This window comes from Pimephales promelas, chromosome 10, assembly GCF_988280905.1.
Source record: "Pimephales promelas chromosome 10, fPimPro1.hap1.1, whole genome shotgun sequence".
Taxonomy (NCBI): domain Eukaryota; kingdom Metazoa; phylum Chordata; class Actinopteri; order Cypriniformes; family Leuciscidae; genus Pimephales; species Pimephales promelas.
Genome location: NC_142778.1, coordinates 18,809,419 through 18,826,005, shown reverse-complemented (window position 1 = coordinate 18,826,005; position 16,587 = coordinate 18,809,419). Strand labels below are relative to the sequence as shown.

The window sequence follows — 16,587 nt, the reverse complement described above, 5'->3', positions numbered from 1 at the left end:
GCAACAGCATTTATTTGAAATAGAATATTTGTAACATTATAAATGTCTTTGCTGTCACATTTGGTAAATTGAATTTATCCTTGATGAATAAAAGTATTGATTTCTTTTATTTCTTTCCCCCAAAAATAAAATAAACATTCTTACTGACCCCAAACTTTTGAAGGGTAGTGTTTAATGTTACAAAAGCTTTCTATTCAGATAAATGCTGTTCTTTTGAACTTTCTATTCATCAAAGAATCCTGAAATAAAAATGTAATAAACTGTTTTCAACAGTGATAATAATCATAAATGTTTCTAATCAAATTTAAATTGGAATAATAATTCACAAAATTACAGTTTTTTTTTTTTTTGTTGTTGTTTGTTTTTTTAATCAAATCAATGCAGCCTTGGTGAGTAGAAGAGATTTCTTTTAAAAACAAAAAAAATCGTACCCATCCAAAACTTTTGACTGGTATTGTATATCGAATATGTATTTATACGAATTGCCAGGTTTATATGACATTTTTTTGTGATAAGAATTGTGATATATAAACTTCGCAATTGCAAGAAAAAGACCAATTGTGTAGTGAGCTGACTTTTTTATTTATTAGAATTGCAACTTTATCTCAATTGTGCGTTTATATTTTACAATCCTGAAAATTAAACTCAGAATTGCGAGTTTTTATCTTAAAATTCTGGGACACAAAGTCAGAATTCCAAGATATAAACTTACAATTTTAGAAAAAATCCGCAATTCGCTTTATTTTATTTTTTTATTCTGTGGCGGAAATAAGCTTGCCCTTTGGCGGTACGTAATAATGTGTTTGTACTGTCAGATCCTGAATCCGCAGAGGAAGTTCCTGAGACAAGAGATGGTGGTGGAATCGGTGAGCACAAATAAGCTCTTCATACAAAAAAAATAAGATCATTTTTACCAAAATGACGAGCTTTCTAAACTTCTGTGCTTCTCTTTACTGTAGAAAACGGTGGGCGGTAAGAAGGACCGATCTCTCTTTCTGTTCAGTGATCTGCTCATCTGCACCACGCTGAAGAGGAAGTCTGGATCTCTTCGCAGGAGCTCCATGAGTTTGTGAGTTCTGATGCGCATTTGCAGCTTTCTTTTAATAGTCCATAGATGTGAGGAGGTCCTGGGAAAACTGATGTTTGGTTTAGAAACCCCAGAGTCCCCCGAGCTCTTCTGCTCCGCAGTCCAAAGCCAATGCAGTTTATCTCTGAATAACACTGCACCCTAGTGGACGGTCAGGGAAACAGCACCAATATAATCTGCACCAAATCTCATGTAGCAGACACTTTAAAAGGGATGCCCTTTTTCAGTCTTAATTTAGTTTTTTGGGTTTACAAGAATGGGTTTTCAAGCTTGAATGTTCAAAAAAACACCTTATATTTCACATATTTGACATTGTTGCTGAACTTCTCTTCCCAGTCTGTCAGTAACACTCTGCAGTTTGTCATAATGAACTCCTTCTGGAAAAAAAAAGCAGTGGGTCAACCAAATTGAGTGTGTTTGGGAAAGGTCACGCCCCTTACCGGCAAGTTTCAACACACTACTAAAGCAACTCAACCAGGTCTTGTCCCTTTTTTGTGTGTTGTCAGGAATAATTTAAAGGTAATAGCGAAGAAGCTAGCAATAGCAAGTTAGCTTTGAAAACATAAGCCCTTCAAAGGCACTTCTCCTCCAAAACACATGACCCACACAGAAGAATCAGCGTCACAGGAGACTGTTTTACCTCATAAGCACATAATATTGTAATAATAATGGGCGTAAATAATGAACGCTTAGAACTTTAAGTGTCTTGTCTTGTTTCGCCTTGTGGCATTTGAATCACCAACCTTTCAGATACAAGACTAGATCTTTAACTGTCAAGCTCATGTTGGAAATACTGTATACTCGACTGATGATTCAATTTTCTCTCTTCTACTCTTCTTAGATATTCCGCTGCTAGTGTCATTGACACCTCGAGTAAATATAAGTTCCTGTGGAAACTGCCCATAGAAGATGTGGAGGTGGTTAAAGGTAGCGGGATTATCACACACAATCAGTATGCCATGATGTTTACCATGTTTGGGTTTTTGCTCTCTTTTTTTCATGCTTTTAAAATGGAAATTCATTCCTTCATACATTCGTTATTTTCCACTTTTGTTTGACTACTTTCTTTTCGATACTTAGTTTGACTTTATTTTATTGACTCAATGTCATTTAATCATCACAGGTTCTAATCAAGCCACTAACAGAGAAAATATCCAGAAAACCATCAGTCGCCTGGATGAAGATCTCAGCACGCTTGGACAAATCAGCAAGCTGTCAGAAACACTCAGTTTCCCCCATCAGGTCTGTCAAGCTTTAGTATTTATGATTTAGCATAAAACACCTCATATTAATTTGTTGTTGTATTGCTGTTGCTATAAATGTTTTGGTGACTTGATAGAAACTTTTCAAATTAGACTCATATTAACATACTGTGGCATTTTAATGTGCAGTATTTGCCTCTTGTCTCCCACTCAGCAGAATGAATGATATATTCTGAACTGCTTTTCTCTGTCTGTGTCAGAGTTTGGATGATGTGATAAAGGATCTGATGGCGTCAGTGCACCGGGAGCTGGCGGAGAAACAGTCTCTGGCTTTCAGCATGACGTTACTGCCCACTAAACTCGAGCTGACCACCGCTTCAGCCGAGACCACCTTCATCTTTGAGTTCAGCAGCCCTGATGCCCGCAGTAACTTTGAGCAGGCGTTTGAGGAGGCCAAGAAGAAGCTTGGTAAATAGTCTACCACCAGCAATTTACATCTAATTATTACGTTCCTTGGAATTATAATTTTCTGTTATGAACTAAGTGCAAACATTTAGCACAAGACAGACTAGTAAATATGACTATATATATATATATATATATATATATATAGAGAGAGAGAGAGAGAGAGAGAGAGAGAGAGAGAGAGAGAGAGAGAGGTTTTATACATATATTTATACTAATTTAGTCATTTAGAATAATTTAGACTTAATTTCAGTTAATTGCCAAGGCAACATTTCACATTTTTGTTGTGTTAAACGTTGTTTTTTTTATGTTTAAATATGTCATCTACAGTAGTATTCATTTTTTTAAGTTCAGCTTTATTTCAATTAACAGAAAACATTTTTTAACCAAATTGTGTATATTCATTGAAAATGACAATAATTACTGCACTATATTCATTACAAAGCCTTATAAATATGACCTGCAGTTTCTATTTTTCATTTATTATTTTATTTTATGATCCTACAAGTTCAATTAAACAATCAAAATATGAGGAAAATATGTATTTAAATGTTTATTAAATATTTTAAATGTGAAGGAAAAACAAAACACTAAACTTGGTGAAAGGTATACTACTAATAATACATTAATACAAAAAGATAATAATGAACGGTATTTATCCATCAGAATTATTTGGCAAATTAAAAGCATAGGAAAACAAAAATAGATTTGATATTATCTGTTATTAATGTTTTTCTTTACTTTCTTTGTATGACATTATGGCCAAAAATGATGTCCGCACAATTCAGCATGTTTCATTGTGTTATCACAAATAAAACAATTGATTCCAAGCACAACAATCCAATATGCTTACAAAATCTTTAACAATTTTTTACTATATTTAAATAAAGGGTGAAGGGTGATCTCATTTGGCCACTACTGTATATTCATGGCCAAAAACAAACAAATACTGCATATATTCAAATACTTGATATATTTATGAAACATATTTCATATTATCCCAACAAATATTGTGTATTTATTAATGAAAACAACAATACGCCCTATATATTGTACGTATTCATCCAGCCATGAACAAAGACCAGTGGGACCCCGAGTTCCTGAAGGCCATTCCCATCATGAAGACGCGCAGCGGGATGCAGTTTTCCTGCGCCTCCCCCAGCCACAGCTCTCCAGAGAACACGTATGAGGTGTGGGTGTGTAACAGCGACGGGTACGTGGGTCAGGTGTGTCTGCTGAACATCCGAGACGAGCCCACGGTGGAGGCCTGCATCGCAGTCTGCTCCGCTCGCATCATCTGCATCGCCGCCGTGCCGGGCCTGAAGAGCAGGTGAGTCCCAATAGTATTTTGCCACCCCGGTTGGCGGAGAAAACGCATATTGCAGCCACGGAAGCCAGCAAACGAACTGGGTCAGAGATCGCTGATTCTACCCGTCCTAAAAAGCCTTAGCAATTAAAACATTGCAAACATATACATTAGCTCTGGGTTCACCAATCTTGGTCCTGGAGGGCCACTGTCCCTGCAGAGTTTAGCTCCAACCCTAATCAAACACACCTGAGCAAGCTAATCAAGGTCTTCAGGATCAGTAGAAACTCACAGGTAGGCGTGTTTGATCAGGGTTGGAGCTAAACTCTGCAGGGACAGTGGCCCTCCAGGACCAAGATTGGTGAACCCTGCATTAGCTAGTCAGCTTACAGTGTAAGGCTTGTCACTTTCCATTGTCATTTGCACACGTGTTCTTAATCTGGCAACTCGTCTGAGCATCGAGCCTGCGGAGGAAGAACAACTCTCTCTGATATTTTGAATTTGGACTGCAGTACCCATTTCAACCACTAGCTGTCCATATTACATACTGCACCTTTAAGGATGATCACCTTAAGCTTTTGTAGCTCAAATAACAAAACATTTACTAAAACATTTGGTTTTTCTTTATTTTGATGGTCCTCTTAACACATTCTGTTACTACAGTATAAGTAACGTTGCAACTACATGTCTCTCATTAGAGTGTTAGTAGAGTATTAGTAGAGTGGTAAGGTTTGGGTTAGAATAAGCTGACTGACATGAAGTTGTAAAGTTTCTTACTAAATGTCTGTTGGCATCTGGCGACCATCACAATAAAGAGTTAGCAGATATTAACTTGACGGTTTACTAATAGTCTATTGAGAGTAAGTTGAAATGTAGTTGCAAAGTTACTTATAGTGTACAGAATGTTCAAAAGGGACCATTCATATAAAGTGTTACCAAACTTTCATTATGTATATATGAATATGCCTTTTAAAACTGGTTCGCCTCTGTTCATCTAATACATTTTTTTTTACACGTATATGCGTGTTTGCATGTGCAAAAATGTCCGTTCTGTCTGCAGAGAACGTGTCGGTCATTCCACCTCCTCAAATCCTACGGCATCTACACAACCCCAGCTACACATCTGCATCTCTGGCTCGTCTCTGGAGCTCAGCGAGCCCCCCATAGTGTCCGCCACGGAGCTTGTGCCTTTCGACAGCGATGACACAGATGATGAAGACTCTCCCAGCCCTTCATCGACACTGCAGAGCCAAGCCTCCCATTCCACCATCTCATCCAGCTTCGGCAGTGAGTTAAAGCACATTTACAGTCTCTCAAATCAAATACTACCTGACAGAAAAATAATTAAGTGTCTTATGCTCACCAAGGCTTTTATTTGATTAAAAATACAGTAATATTGTGAAATATTTTTACAGTTTAAAAAAGATATTATTCTATTTGAAAATATTATAAAATGTATTTTATTCCTTTTGACAGAGCTGAATGTTCAGCATCAATACTCTTCAGTGTGCCGATTTGCTTTATAGACTTAATAGACTTCTTTCACAAACATTAATACATCTTAATTATTCTAATCTTTTAAAAGGTGGCGTACCTTATACTCACCCTCATTTCATTTAAAAGTCGCTTATTTTTCAATTTGTTTCTTATTAATTATGTTTGTTTCCTCTCAGATGATGAAGCAGTCGTTTCAAAGGACATGGCCACAGAGACCACCAGCTCCGAGGAGGAACAAGAGTTTCCCGTCCCCAACTCGTTCGGGGCCCCTCGGCTCAGTGCGGACAGTCCCGTGGACGGCCGGGCCATGCGCCGGTCCAGTCGGGGCTCGTTCACCCGTGCCAGCCTGGAGGACCTGCTGAGCATCGACCCAGAGGCGTACCAGAGCTCTGTCTGGCTCGGGACCGAGGACGGCTGGTGGGTCAATGCATGACTGCGGATTTACGAAAATAATACGCTGTAAAAAATGATATGATCAGTTAGTTATGACAAAATATGTCTTTACATTGCTTTAACTAATCAATATAAGGTAAGCAATTTTCAATTTTTTTTATAAGTTATACAAGATTCAGCTAATTTATTAGTAAGTATAAGTAAAGTCATTTTAATGTAATTTAAGTTGAAATGACTTCCAATTTGATTGTACTTAAAAATGTAAGATTTAATTTTACACTTAACCTTTATAATGTGGCGTAGTGTGGTATCTACTTAATTTGGCTATTTTAGCATTATTTATATTGTTTATTTTAAATTAAGGTATTTAATTTTCTGTCATTTTTTTTATATTTCTATTTAGCTTAAATTTATATTTTTTTAAAATTGTATTTAACTTACTTATTCATATCAGCTAGTTGCCAAGGCAACATTTCTATTTTTTTTTTTAAAGCTTAAGTTTAGGTTTTTATGAGAATAAATGACACACTTAAAGGGTTAGTTCACCCAAAAATGAAAATTCTGTCAGTATTTATGTTGTTCCAAACCTCTATGTGTTTATAAATTCTGCTATACACAAAGGAAGATATTTGGAAGAATGTTTTAATCAAACAGATCTCAATCCCCATTGACTATAGTATGTATTTTTTCCTACTATGGAAGTCAATGGGGATTGAGATCTGTTTGATTAAAACATTCTTCCAAATATCTTCCTTTGTGTATAGCAGAACAAATAAACGCATAGAGGTTTGGAACAACAAGGGGGTGAGTAAATACTGACAGAATTTTCATTTTTGGGTGAACTAAACCTTTAAAGGAGAACGCGCAAAATGAACCTTTGGTCTAATAAAACATCGGTACCTAGTCGACCGTTCTCTGAGATTTGTTTTCATGATAATCGAATGTAAAGAGTTTTATCTCTAAAAACTGTTTAGCGTATAATGCCAGGATATATGGCATAGAGCAGAGGTCTCAAACTCGCGGCCCGCGGGCCATTTGCGGCCCGCGGGGTGATATTTTGTGCCCCCCCCACTTGACATTAAAGTTTAATGTGACTGCAGCCCGCCGTTGCGTTTGCCGCGTTTTTTTTCCCCCTTATGGGCTACCAGATAGCCTCGTGACAGCTTACGGTGGGTTTGTTGCAATAGTTGTCATAGACAACCACGAAGTACAAACATATACTGCGCCTGGAAAAAATGAGCGCGTCGCTTCAATTATGAGCGCGCTTGATGCGCGCATGCATTTGAAACAAACTTGAGCGTGCAAAATATGTGAGCGCGATATGTGAACAGCCCCAAGGCGAACTTCTACCACCGAATCAGGCTCGCGAGCGACGTGTTGGATATCCCTGCTCTAAAACAATGTGAGAATAATCATTTTGAGCTTGTAATATGTGTTGTGTCTGAAAGCGTTCAATGAACGATAGTTCATGAACTTGTTCATATTTTGGGCGAACGTGAACTGAACGTTGCCTACTGTATCACTGCCTGATGAACGTTACAGTGAACTCGTTCATTAGTGTCTGTGAACCGAGGAGCGAGGAGGCGTCGTAAGATCATTTGAAAGGGTTTTATGAGGTCGGTAAGGATGGGAAAATCTTACATGTCTGTGCAAACTCTGCCCGTCGACAAAATAATTGTTATCTGTGGTTGTATATGGGCTGTGGCAATAATAATAGCATAATAATAAAAAAGAAGCTCGCTGCAACATATGGAAAAAAAGAACTATGAACTAGTTCATTTTTTGAAGTATGAAATATGAACTGAACTAGTTCAATTGAAAATTTGTGAACTGAACTTTGATTCAACAGGTTGATAAGAAGGTTTGCTTTGATATGTGCAAAGTCAGTAATTTGCCTGAGATACTATACATGTGTAGAAAGAATTATTTGTATTTCAAAAGCAATAACTGTTTTTCGTTTTTTTATTTTTTTATTAAGTATAATAAAAGGAAATGTGCCTTCCGAAAAAAGAAAATAAAACATTCAATATAATAGTGTTGTATAAAGAAAATAAAAAGCAAATATGACTATCCACACTATACACAAAGATATTGTGTATAAGAAAAAGACAAAGAAAGTTTGTAAAATTAACTTCAACTGTCAGAAGGACAGCTCATGAAGAACCAATCATGTTCAGAAAGGAATGTTCAAATTCAGAGGAACAGTTCAGAAGAAACGTTAATAATAAAGATTGAGAAGATTGGATCAGTTGTGCTCCATTTTTGGAATACTTAAATACAATTTTTTTTTTTTGAATACTGCGGCCCGGCAATGACCTAGACTCTATCTCCAGCGGCCCCCAGTTAATTTGAGTTTGAGACCCCTGGCATAGAGTAATGGTAAATAAAAATCGCTAGTTTATACCACTAACAAGGCTCAAAATAGCCCCACACTTACACAGTAACATAATGAGGGTCCCTACGTGTAAAATGAAGCATCGAGAACTTTGTAAGTGTTCAGACCATTTATTAAGGAGATATTTTATAAAGACAGTCCACGACCACTTCGTGTACAGGCAGGATCTTTGGAAAACAGTCTCGACAAGTCGAACCAAATCTCAGAAAACGACTAGGTACCAATGGTTCATTTTGCGCCGGAGTTGTCCTTTAACTTGATGTAGGGCTTAATTTGGTCTTTAAAAAAAAAAAATTAAAATAGGTTGCGATCCTATTGTTGGTTAATATTATTATTATTATTTTCACTGCCCGCTTGGCCATGATTATATCAGCCTAAATACTGTAAAAGCAAGTATTTTTGATAAAGACTTTTAAAGATTTTTTTCTTTGAAAAAATGCTGCAGAAACAGTCATAAAACCAAAAAAAAAAAAAGACCAAAATAAGAAAACAAATAATTTCATGTTAACTTTAAGTAAAGTATTAAACTAATTTTCAACAAAACCCTATATATATATATATATATATATACTATATATATATATATATATATATATATATATATATGCTCAAATTATCATTCAGATGATAAGTTCTTTTCATTACGATTCTGAAAAATGGAAAATTAATGATCTGTTTTATATAACGTGATTTGTTCAAGTAATTATTATAAGCGTTTAAACTTGTGTTTAGACAGCATTTTAAACCCACGGGCCTAATTAAAAGTTGAATGGGAGTAGCACGCAACGATGCAGTCGTATTCCCCTGCTGTTCCTTCTGTTTGGTGTTTTAATTCTTACCTCAGGTGACCCTGATCTGAGAGTACAGTTCCACCCCTTTACCGCGTTCCCAGAGAGACGCACATTATCTCATGCTCAAACCTGCCCATGTCCTCAGTGCATCCTGTCACTTTCCATACAATCATTTACTCTCTCTCTCTCTTTCCTTCACACTAGCAAGTGTGAAGTGTTTGTTCATGCCTTACTGCCGATCGACAGTCAAAACAAACAAAACACAATAAGATGTCTTAGGGAGGATTTTACTCTATATAATGCATTGTAAGTCAAAAAAAGTTATTGACGGCCTGTTGAATTATTAGAAAATAATGCACACCTGAGTTAGTAATGTTACATTTTGGGTGTGCATTATTTTCTAATAATTCAACAGCCTGGCGTTACATATCTATAGAACATGCAACTGATTTATGTCTTTAACTACATATTGTAAATAATTACACTGATTAAAGTTTAATGAGCCTTATGTACACATAACAAAGTCCATTGTGAGTAAGCTGAAAGTATGATTGTCCGAATGGGCCAGATCATGTTTTTTAACATTTGATAATATAGGAAAAGTTTCTTTAGCAGCAAATCAGCATATTAGAATTATTTCTGAAGTAGTGTTGGATGTATAATTCATTACGGAATCATTTAATTACTTTTTGTTGTAAAAGAAAAAAAGTAATGGATTATTCATATTTTTGCGTACTGTAATTTATTACAGTTACTACTGATGTAATTGCAATACTGTATAGACTATTGAACAATTTTATATAAAACGATTTTGGATTTAACATCAACATTTTACTTCTAATGTTAAAATGGATGTTTTTAATGTAACATTCTCCCTTTAAAAATACTTTGTCCAGTTCAAAAAAAAAATTATGCCATTTTATGCTATTAATTTGAAAGAATTCAAATAACTTTTAATTTATATATAAACTGGTTGATATAGGATTTAGGATATAGGATTTTTCTGACAAATTTTTTAGACTAATAACTTTTTAGACTAATTAGTACAGTAATTTTTGTAGTTATATATTTAGTAGCTAGTAATTACATTTTCAGAGTAACTTTTCTGAAGTGTCATGTGACAATGAAGCCTAGAGTAATGATGTTGAAACTTCAGCTTTGCATCACAAGAATAAATTACACTTTTAAATGTATTCAAACAGAAAACAGTCAATTTAATTGGTAATAATATTTAACATTATTACTGTTAGTTAGTTTTTTTTTGTTTTTTTGTTTTTTTGTCATCTGTATTTTGGGTCAAATAACTGTGGCCTTGGCGAGAAAAATTTAAAAAATCTTAACTTTTGAATGATAGTTTAATTTAAGTTTGTGATTACCAGTAAACAAATAAGAAATAATGTCATGTTTCATAATAATGTAATAATGAACTGTTTTTTTTTTTTTCAGCATTCATGTGTACCAGTCCTCAGACAACATCAGAAACAGGAAGAACAGTATGAAGATGCAACATTCAGCTTCTATCCTATGTATTCTGTAAGCAGCTGCTTGACTCATTGATCTGTTGCCATGTTAACTTATCCAGCATCGGCATCCAACCTTAACATCTTTGTTTCATTTCCAGGTATTTTGACAACAAGGTGTTTGTGTCTCTGGCAAACGGGGAGGTTATTGTTTATCAGAGGGAAGCAGGTGAGCACGGATTCATCAATATATACACACACACACATATACTATATACTGTATATATATATATATATATATATATATATATTTAGAACCAATATGAGTGATTTACAAAAAGTCTCTGTCCTTCCTTTTTCTGCATAACAGGAAGTTTCTGGGATCCTCAGAGTTCTCAAACGCTCTGTCTGGGCTCTCCAAGCGGACCCGTGACCAAAATGGTACCTGTGGCGGGAAAACTGTGGTGTGGCTGTCAGAACCGCGTCCTTATTGTCAACACCTGCTCTTTAACACAAGAGGTCAGACCCAAACTATGCACAGGCGACATCTAGAGGGAGACTTTCTGATTTAAAACTAAAGAAAGTTCTTATTCAGTAATATTGCTATGCTTCCATGGGATACTAAAAACCCTGGATGGAAACGCCAAGATGTGCAAAAATGATAGAAATGCGGATAAAAATGTATGCGATCAATTGAAAAGTACACATGCGCATAAACTAAGATGGAAAAATATTGATGTATGAAAAAAGATCCATGGTGGTTTCCCCGATGGTAGCAACTTCCATTTTTATTACAGATATTTTGGGCAAATGTTTCTTTCCTTTCGGTGCTTTATTAGCGGATGTTTTATGCAATATTCCAATCTTGCACATAAACTTATATGGAAATTGATCTGAATACACTATTGACACTATTATTTTAAGAGCTACTTTACAGTTTAAATTGAATTTGTTTTATTACTGATGAATTTTACAACATTAACAATGTCATCTTTTATGTGAAGCAACTTTGAAACAATCTGTACTGCAAAAATCACTTTATAAATAAATTTGATTTGACTATTGACATCATCAGATGAAACATTTAGCTAACACTTTAGTTTAGGGTCCAATTCTCACAATTAACTAGTTGCGTATTAGCATGCATATGATTAGGATATGGGCTGTTTGTTAGTATTTATAAAGCACATATTAATGCCTTATTCTACATCCCTAAAAGGAGTAGTTCACTTTTAAAAAAACTTTTGCTGATAATTTACTCACCCCCATGTCATCCAAGATGTCCATGTCTTTCTTTCTTCAGTGGAAAAGAAATTAAGGTTTTTGATGAAAACATTCTCCATATAATGGACTTGAATGTCCAAATTAGATTTTCATTGCAGCTTCAAAGAGCTTTAAACGACGCCAGACGATGAATAAGGGTCTTATCTAGCGAAACGATCGCTCATTTAATAAATAAATGACAAAGTTTAAGTTTTATAAGCACAATAGTGGTGGAAATTTTGATTCTTTTCAGAGACTCGTTTATTTTTATTTCGTTCACCAAAATGATTCGTTCAGACTCGTTCACTGATTCGTTCAGTTTTTTTTTTTCCATATACATCAGCAACAGGTGCGGCAAAATGTGTTAACAACGTATTTACTTGTTACAAAATAAACACTGATTTGACTTTATTAAAAATTGTGCCCTAGGCTACTCATTAAATTGATAAAATAAGTCTAAATAAGCGATCAAAGTCTCAACACTCTTTTTATCTTTTAAATTACACTCTTTTCGGATGACCAAATCACAAGTGTTTTTTAATTTGTTTGCATACTAGGCAGGCTAGTTAACATTTTATTTGTTTGGTCAGAACGAGTTAAACGAGGAGTTATTTTCTGTATGTAAGTAATGAATTGCGCGTTCACAGTACGGATACCTGCGCTTTGCATTCACTTTCTGCTGATTGATGAACTAGATTGACAGAATGGCCGACCTGGTACACGAACTGGGTATAGCAACCAGTTCGTTCAATTCGTTCACGAACGGGAGATCTCTCTCTCGTTCAGACTCATTCAGCAGAGTAGATCCAACCAATTACATGCCCCTTCTAAGCCCAAGCTGAAATGCTATTAGCTGACGTGAGTCACGTGACGCAAATGAGCTGGAATGACGTGACGCAAATAATCAATACTCTATGTTTTACAGTTTTTAAACAAACAAAAGTGCATGACATGACATATATATTTATTTTTTAAAGTATAAAACTGTTGAAACATAAAACAACAATAATAAAAATAAATAATACAAAATGCACACAAAACAACACCAGTGCTAGTGGCGCCACTCATTTTGAAGTTAGCAGATTACCTGATGTAGTTTGTAGATTTTAGTAAAAACGAAAATTTTAAGCTGTCTTTTATTAAATTAAACCATCAGCTTGCACTGTTAACTTCGTCGTCATTATTATCTTGACGTTCAAACAACTGGTTCTTTCATTCACGAACGAGATGTATGTAACAGTTCATTGGACTCGTTCAAACTCAAAGCAACTCAATAAAGGGCGTATTCGTTCACTAGATTCAACAAATCACATGCTCCGTCCTCGTATCATACTCGAAGGCTATTGGCTCGAGGTTTAGTCACTCTTTGTCTTTGACAGATGAAACGGGCCACAAAGCTACACGGTTCATTGAGCTGCGCATGCGCGCAATAGCGGCGCGCAGTGGTAGAAGGGGGAATTTCAGTGAACGAGAAATATGAGTCAATGGATAACGTGAACGAGAATGATTCGTTCACCTAAAAGATTCGTTCAAAAAGAACGATTCGTTCACGAACGTAACATCACTAAAGCACAAATGCTCGCCTTGCTCTGTTCTGTGATGCGTGTTCGTGACTCTCCTGTTCAAAATTGTTCATCAAATGAACAAATCCTTTTTCGAGTCATGAGTCGAAGGGTCCTAGATAAGACCCTTATTCATCGCCTGGTGTCGTTTAAAGCCCTTTGAAGCTGCACTGAAACTCTCATTTGGACCTTGAACCGTTTGGTTCCCAGTGATGTGCATTATATGGAGAAAATCCTGGAACGTTTACATCAAAAATCTTAATTTCTTTTCGACTAAAGAAAGAAAGACACAGACATCTTGAATGACATGGGGGTGAGTAAATTATCAGCAAAAGTTTTTTTTAAAAGTGAACTAATCCTTTAATCCTACCCAATATCTAAACTCTCAATAAAAAGTAATTAGGTGTTTATTGAGGCAAATGCCATAGTTGATGGTTAGTTGGAGCTAAAGTGTGACCATCATCTTTTTGCAATTTTCACATTCTGTCTCATTATATATTTTAATTTCCTCTTCAGCACTCGTTCCAAGTGGGTCAGGACAGTGGGCGCTGTGTGACCAGTATGGTGAGCTACGGCAAAGGCGTATGGATCGCTTTACAGGGCAGTGCTCACGTGCGACTGTACCACGCTTCCTCATTCGAGAGCCTCACGGAGGTCGACGTGGCACCAGCCGTGCACAAGATGCTTGCAGGTATTGTTAAGTGTGCATTTATTCCTGATTTTCACCTGCTGCATGTTAAAATGAGGGGAAATAAATCAGTAACACTTCATTTCGATAGTCTGCTTTAGACATTCTACTAACTATAAGTAACTTTGCAACTACTTATCAGTTATAAGAGTATTAGTAGACCTCCTCAACAGACATTCTACTGACTATGCAAATACATCAACTTATTCTACTTACCCTAACTGAAGTCTACTAATACATGAGAGTTAGTTGACATAGTTACAAAGTTCCTCATAGTTAGTCGAATGTTTTGTTTAAGAGCTTGTTGTATTATACTTTGCGGAATAAAATAAATCCCTTTTGTTTAGGGTCTGATGCCATTATCCGACAGCACAAAGCAGCCTGTTTGCGGATCACCGCTCTTCTGGCATGTAAGGACTTGCTGTGGATTGGCACCAGTGCAGGGGTAGTCCTGACTCTGGCTATCCCGCCAGTGTCCTCCAGCACTGGGCCGGGCACTCTGCGTGCCCCCCTCGTCCCCATGGGCTCCGCTCATGGCCACACGGGACACGTCCGCTTCCTCACGTGCATAGAGCTGCCCGAGGGCTTTGACGTCAACTTCCCACCGACGTCGGAATCAGGTTTGTTTCTCACAACCTATTGCAGTCTGGGTATTATTGACAGAGGATCTGGCAACAAAACTGTATATTCATTATTTGTAAGCAATACAGAGACATGTGTGTTTTTATAGTGTTAAGAGTTAAGTAACCTAATCTGTTCTCGTTGGTGTCCATAAAGTGTTGTAATTTTATCATTTGTTTAAAAAAAGAAAAATAATTGAGCAGTATATTTAAAAAAATGTACCATATTATACTGCCATATGATATAGATAAGAACAATAATAATAATGATATGACATACTTAACAATAATAATATATTTGAATTTTATTAATGTTATGGAGGAAAGCCTACGGAAGCCCTGAACCACAACGTAAAAAAAAAATAAAATCTGTAAAAAAATAAAATAAAATCTAGCATTTCGAGATTAAAGTCGAAATGTTTGAAGGATAAAGTCGAAACATTACGATAATACAGTCTTAGAAGTGTGCTTTCATAATAGTGCACGTCCTCTGGCTCAGAGCGTGTGTGTGTGTGTGTGTGTGTGTGTGTAAAGAAATGCACTTGTGAAGTCGAACTGCCATGGATCAACTCAAAATAGTAGCTTTTTACTTTTATCTGGACTTTCAACAGAATTCTACACAGGTGGTAGTGGCAGTTTTTTTGAGGTGTCATGTTCGTCTAGGCAATACTATCTGGGTCGAGAACACAACAGTAACCGTTCTGTCTCTCACTTCACCGTAAATACGCTCTGGATACATTTGAAGTGCATCATTCTGTATCCAATCATTTGGCCGGATCCTGTGATTTCCTCAGATTTAATAACCACTAGACTAGTGGTTGAGGAGAGATTCTCTGATATGAATGTAAAGCACTTTGAGTGTAGGCCTAGTAGACATGTGAAAGCGCTGTATAAATGCCTCATTCATTCATTTATAAAGCTGGATATCTCCATCCAGTCTGAAAAGTGTTTTCCTGGTTGGTTTTCCACTTTTCCTAAAGGCTCAAAGTCCGGCGCAGTATATTTTATAACGTCCTATCAATTAATGTTACCCTAATGCTGGTAGATTGGCACCTGTTGAATTTCCTTTTGTTAAACCAAAACACACACACACAGTGTGAAACACTTGCTCTGCACCATTATGAATGCCTGTGTGTGGGGCAATGTAAGACAATGACAAGCACACACGCAGCTTCAACGAACGACTGTATTCTCGTACTCTTGAAATATTTCGACTTTAATCTCGAAATGTTTCGACTTTAATCTCGAAATGTTTCCACTTTAATCTCGAAATGTTTCCACTTTAATCTCGAAATGTTTCGAACTTAATCTCGAAATGTTTCGACTTTAATCTTGAAATGTTTCCACTTTAATCTCGAAATGTTTCCACTTTAATCTCGAAATGTTTCGACTTTAATCTCGAAATGTTTCCACTTTAATCTCGAAATGTTTCCACTTTAATCTCGAAATGTTTCCACTTTAATCTCGAAATGTTTCGACTTTAATCTCGAAATGTTTCCACTTTAATCTCGAAATGTTTCCACTTTAATCTCGAAATGTTTCGACTTTAATCTCGAAATGTTTCCACTTTAATCTCGAAATGTTTCCACTTTAATCTCGAAATGTTTCCACTTTAATCTCGAAATGTTTCCACTTTAATCTCGAAATGTTTCCACTTTAATCTCGAAATGTTTCGAACTTAATCTCGAAATGTTTCCACTTTAATCTCGAAATGTTTCCACTTTAATCTCGAAATGCTAGATTTTTTTATTTTTTTTCCTTATTTTTTTTATTTTGCGGTTCAGGGCTTCCATAAAATCCAGGAACTCGTAGTATCTTAAAAATTGTCCCAATCATCCAAAACTCCAATTAGGGAAAC

General features: G+C 36.1%; 1 protein-coding gene across 3 annotated transcripts in view; it reads left to right on the top strand.

Moving 5' to 3' along the window:
* The window catches only part of arhgef17 (Rho guanine nucleotide exchange factor (GEF) 17), a 102,355-nt gene that overhangs the window by 82,880 nt on the left and 2,888 nt on the right, over positions 1 to 16,587 (top strand). For all 3 annotated transcript variants that reach the window (XM_089135449.1, XM_039663703.2, XM_039663702.2), the window contains 13 exons: positions 816 to 866; positions 960 to 1,069; positions 1,929 to 2,014; positions 2,211 to 2,329; positions 2,550 to 2,757; positions 3,823 to 4,084; positions 5,121 to 5,347; positions 5,734 to 5,974; positions 10,583 to 10,669; positions 10,758 to 10,825; positions 10,967 to 11,115; positions 13,938 to 14,112; positions 14,457 to 14,729. In XM_089135449.1, the coding sequence (XP_088991575.1) occupies positions 816 to 866; positions 960 to 1,069; positions 1,929 to 2,014; positions 2,211 to 2,329; positions 2,550 to 2,757; positions 3,823 to 4,084; positions 5,121 to 5,347; positions 5,734 to 5,974; positions 10,583 to 10,669; positions 10,758 to 10,825; positions 10,967 to 11,115; positions 13,938 to 14,112; positions 14,457 to 14,729 (2,056 nt within the window). The remainder of the gene's footprint in view (positions 1 to 815; positions 867 to 959; positions 1,070 to 1,928; positions 2,015 to 2,210; positions 2,330 to 2,549; positions 2,758 to 3,822; positions 4,085 to 5,120; positions 5,348 to 5,733; positions 5,975 to 10,582; positions 10,670 to 10,757; positions 10,826 to 10,966; positions 11,116 to 13,937; positions 14,113 to 14,456; positions 14,730 to 16,587) is intronic.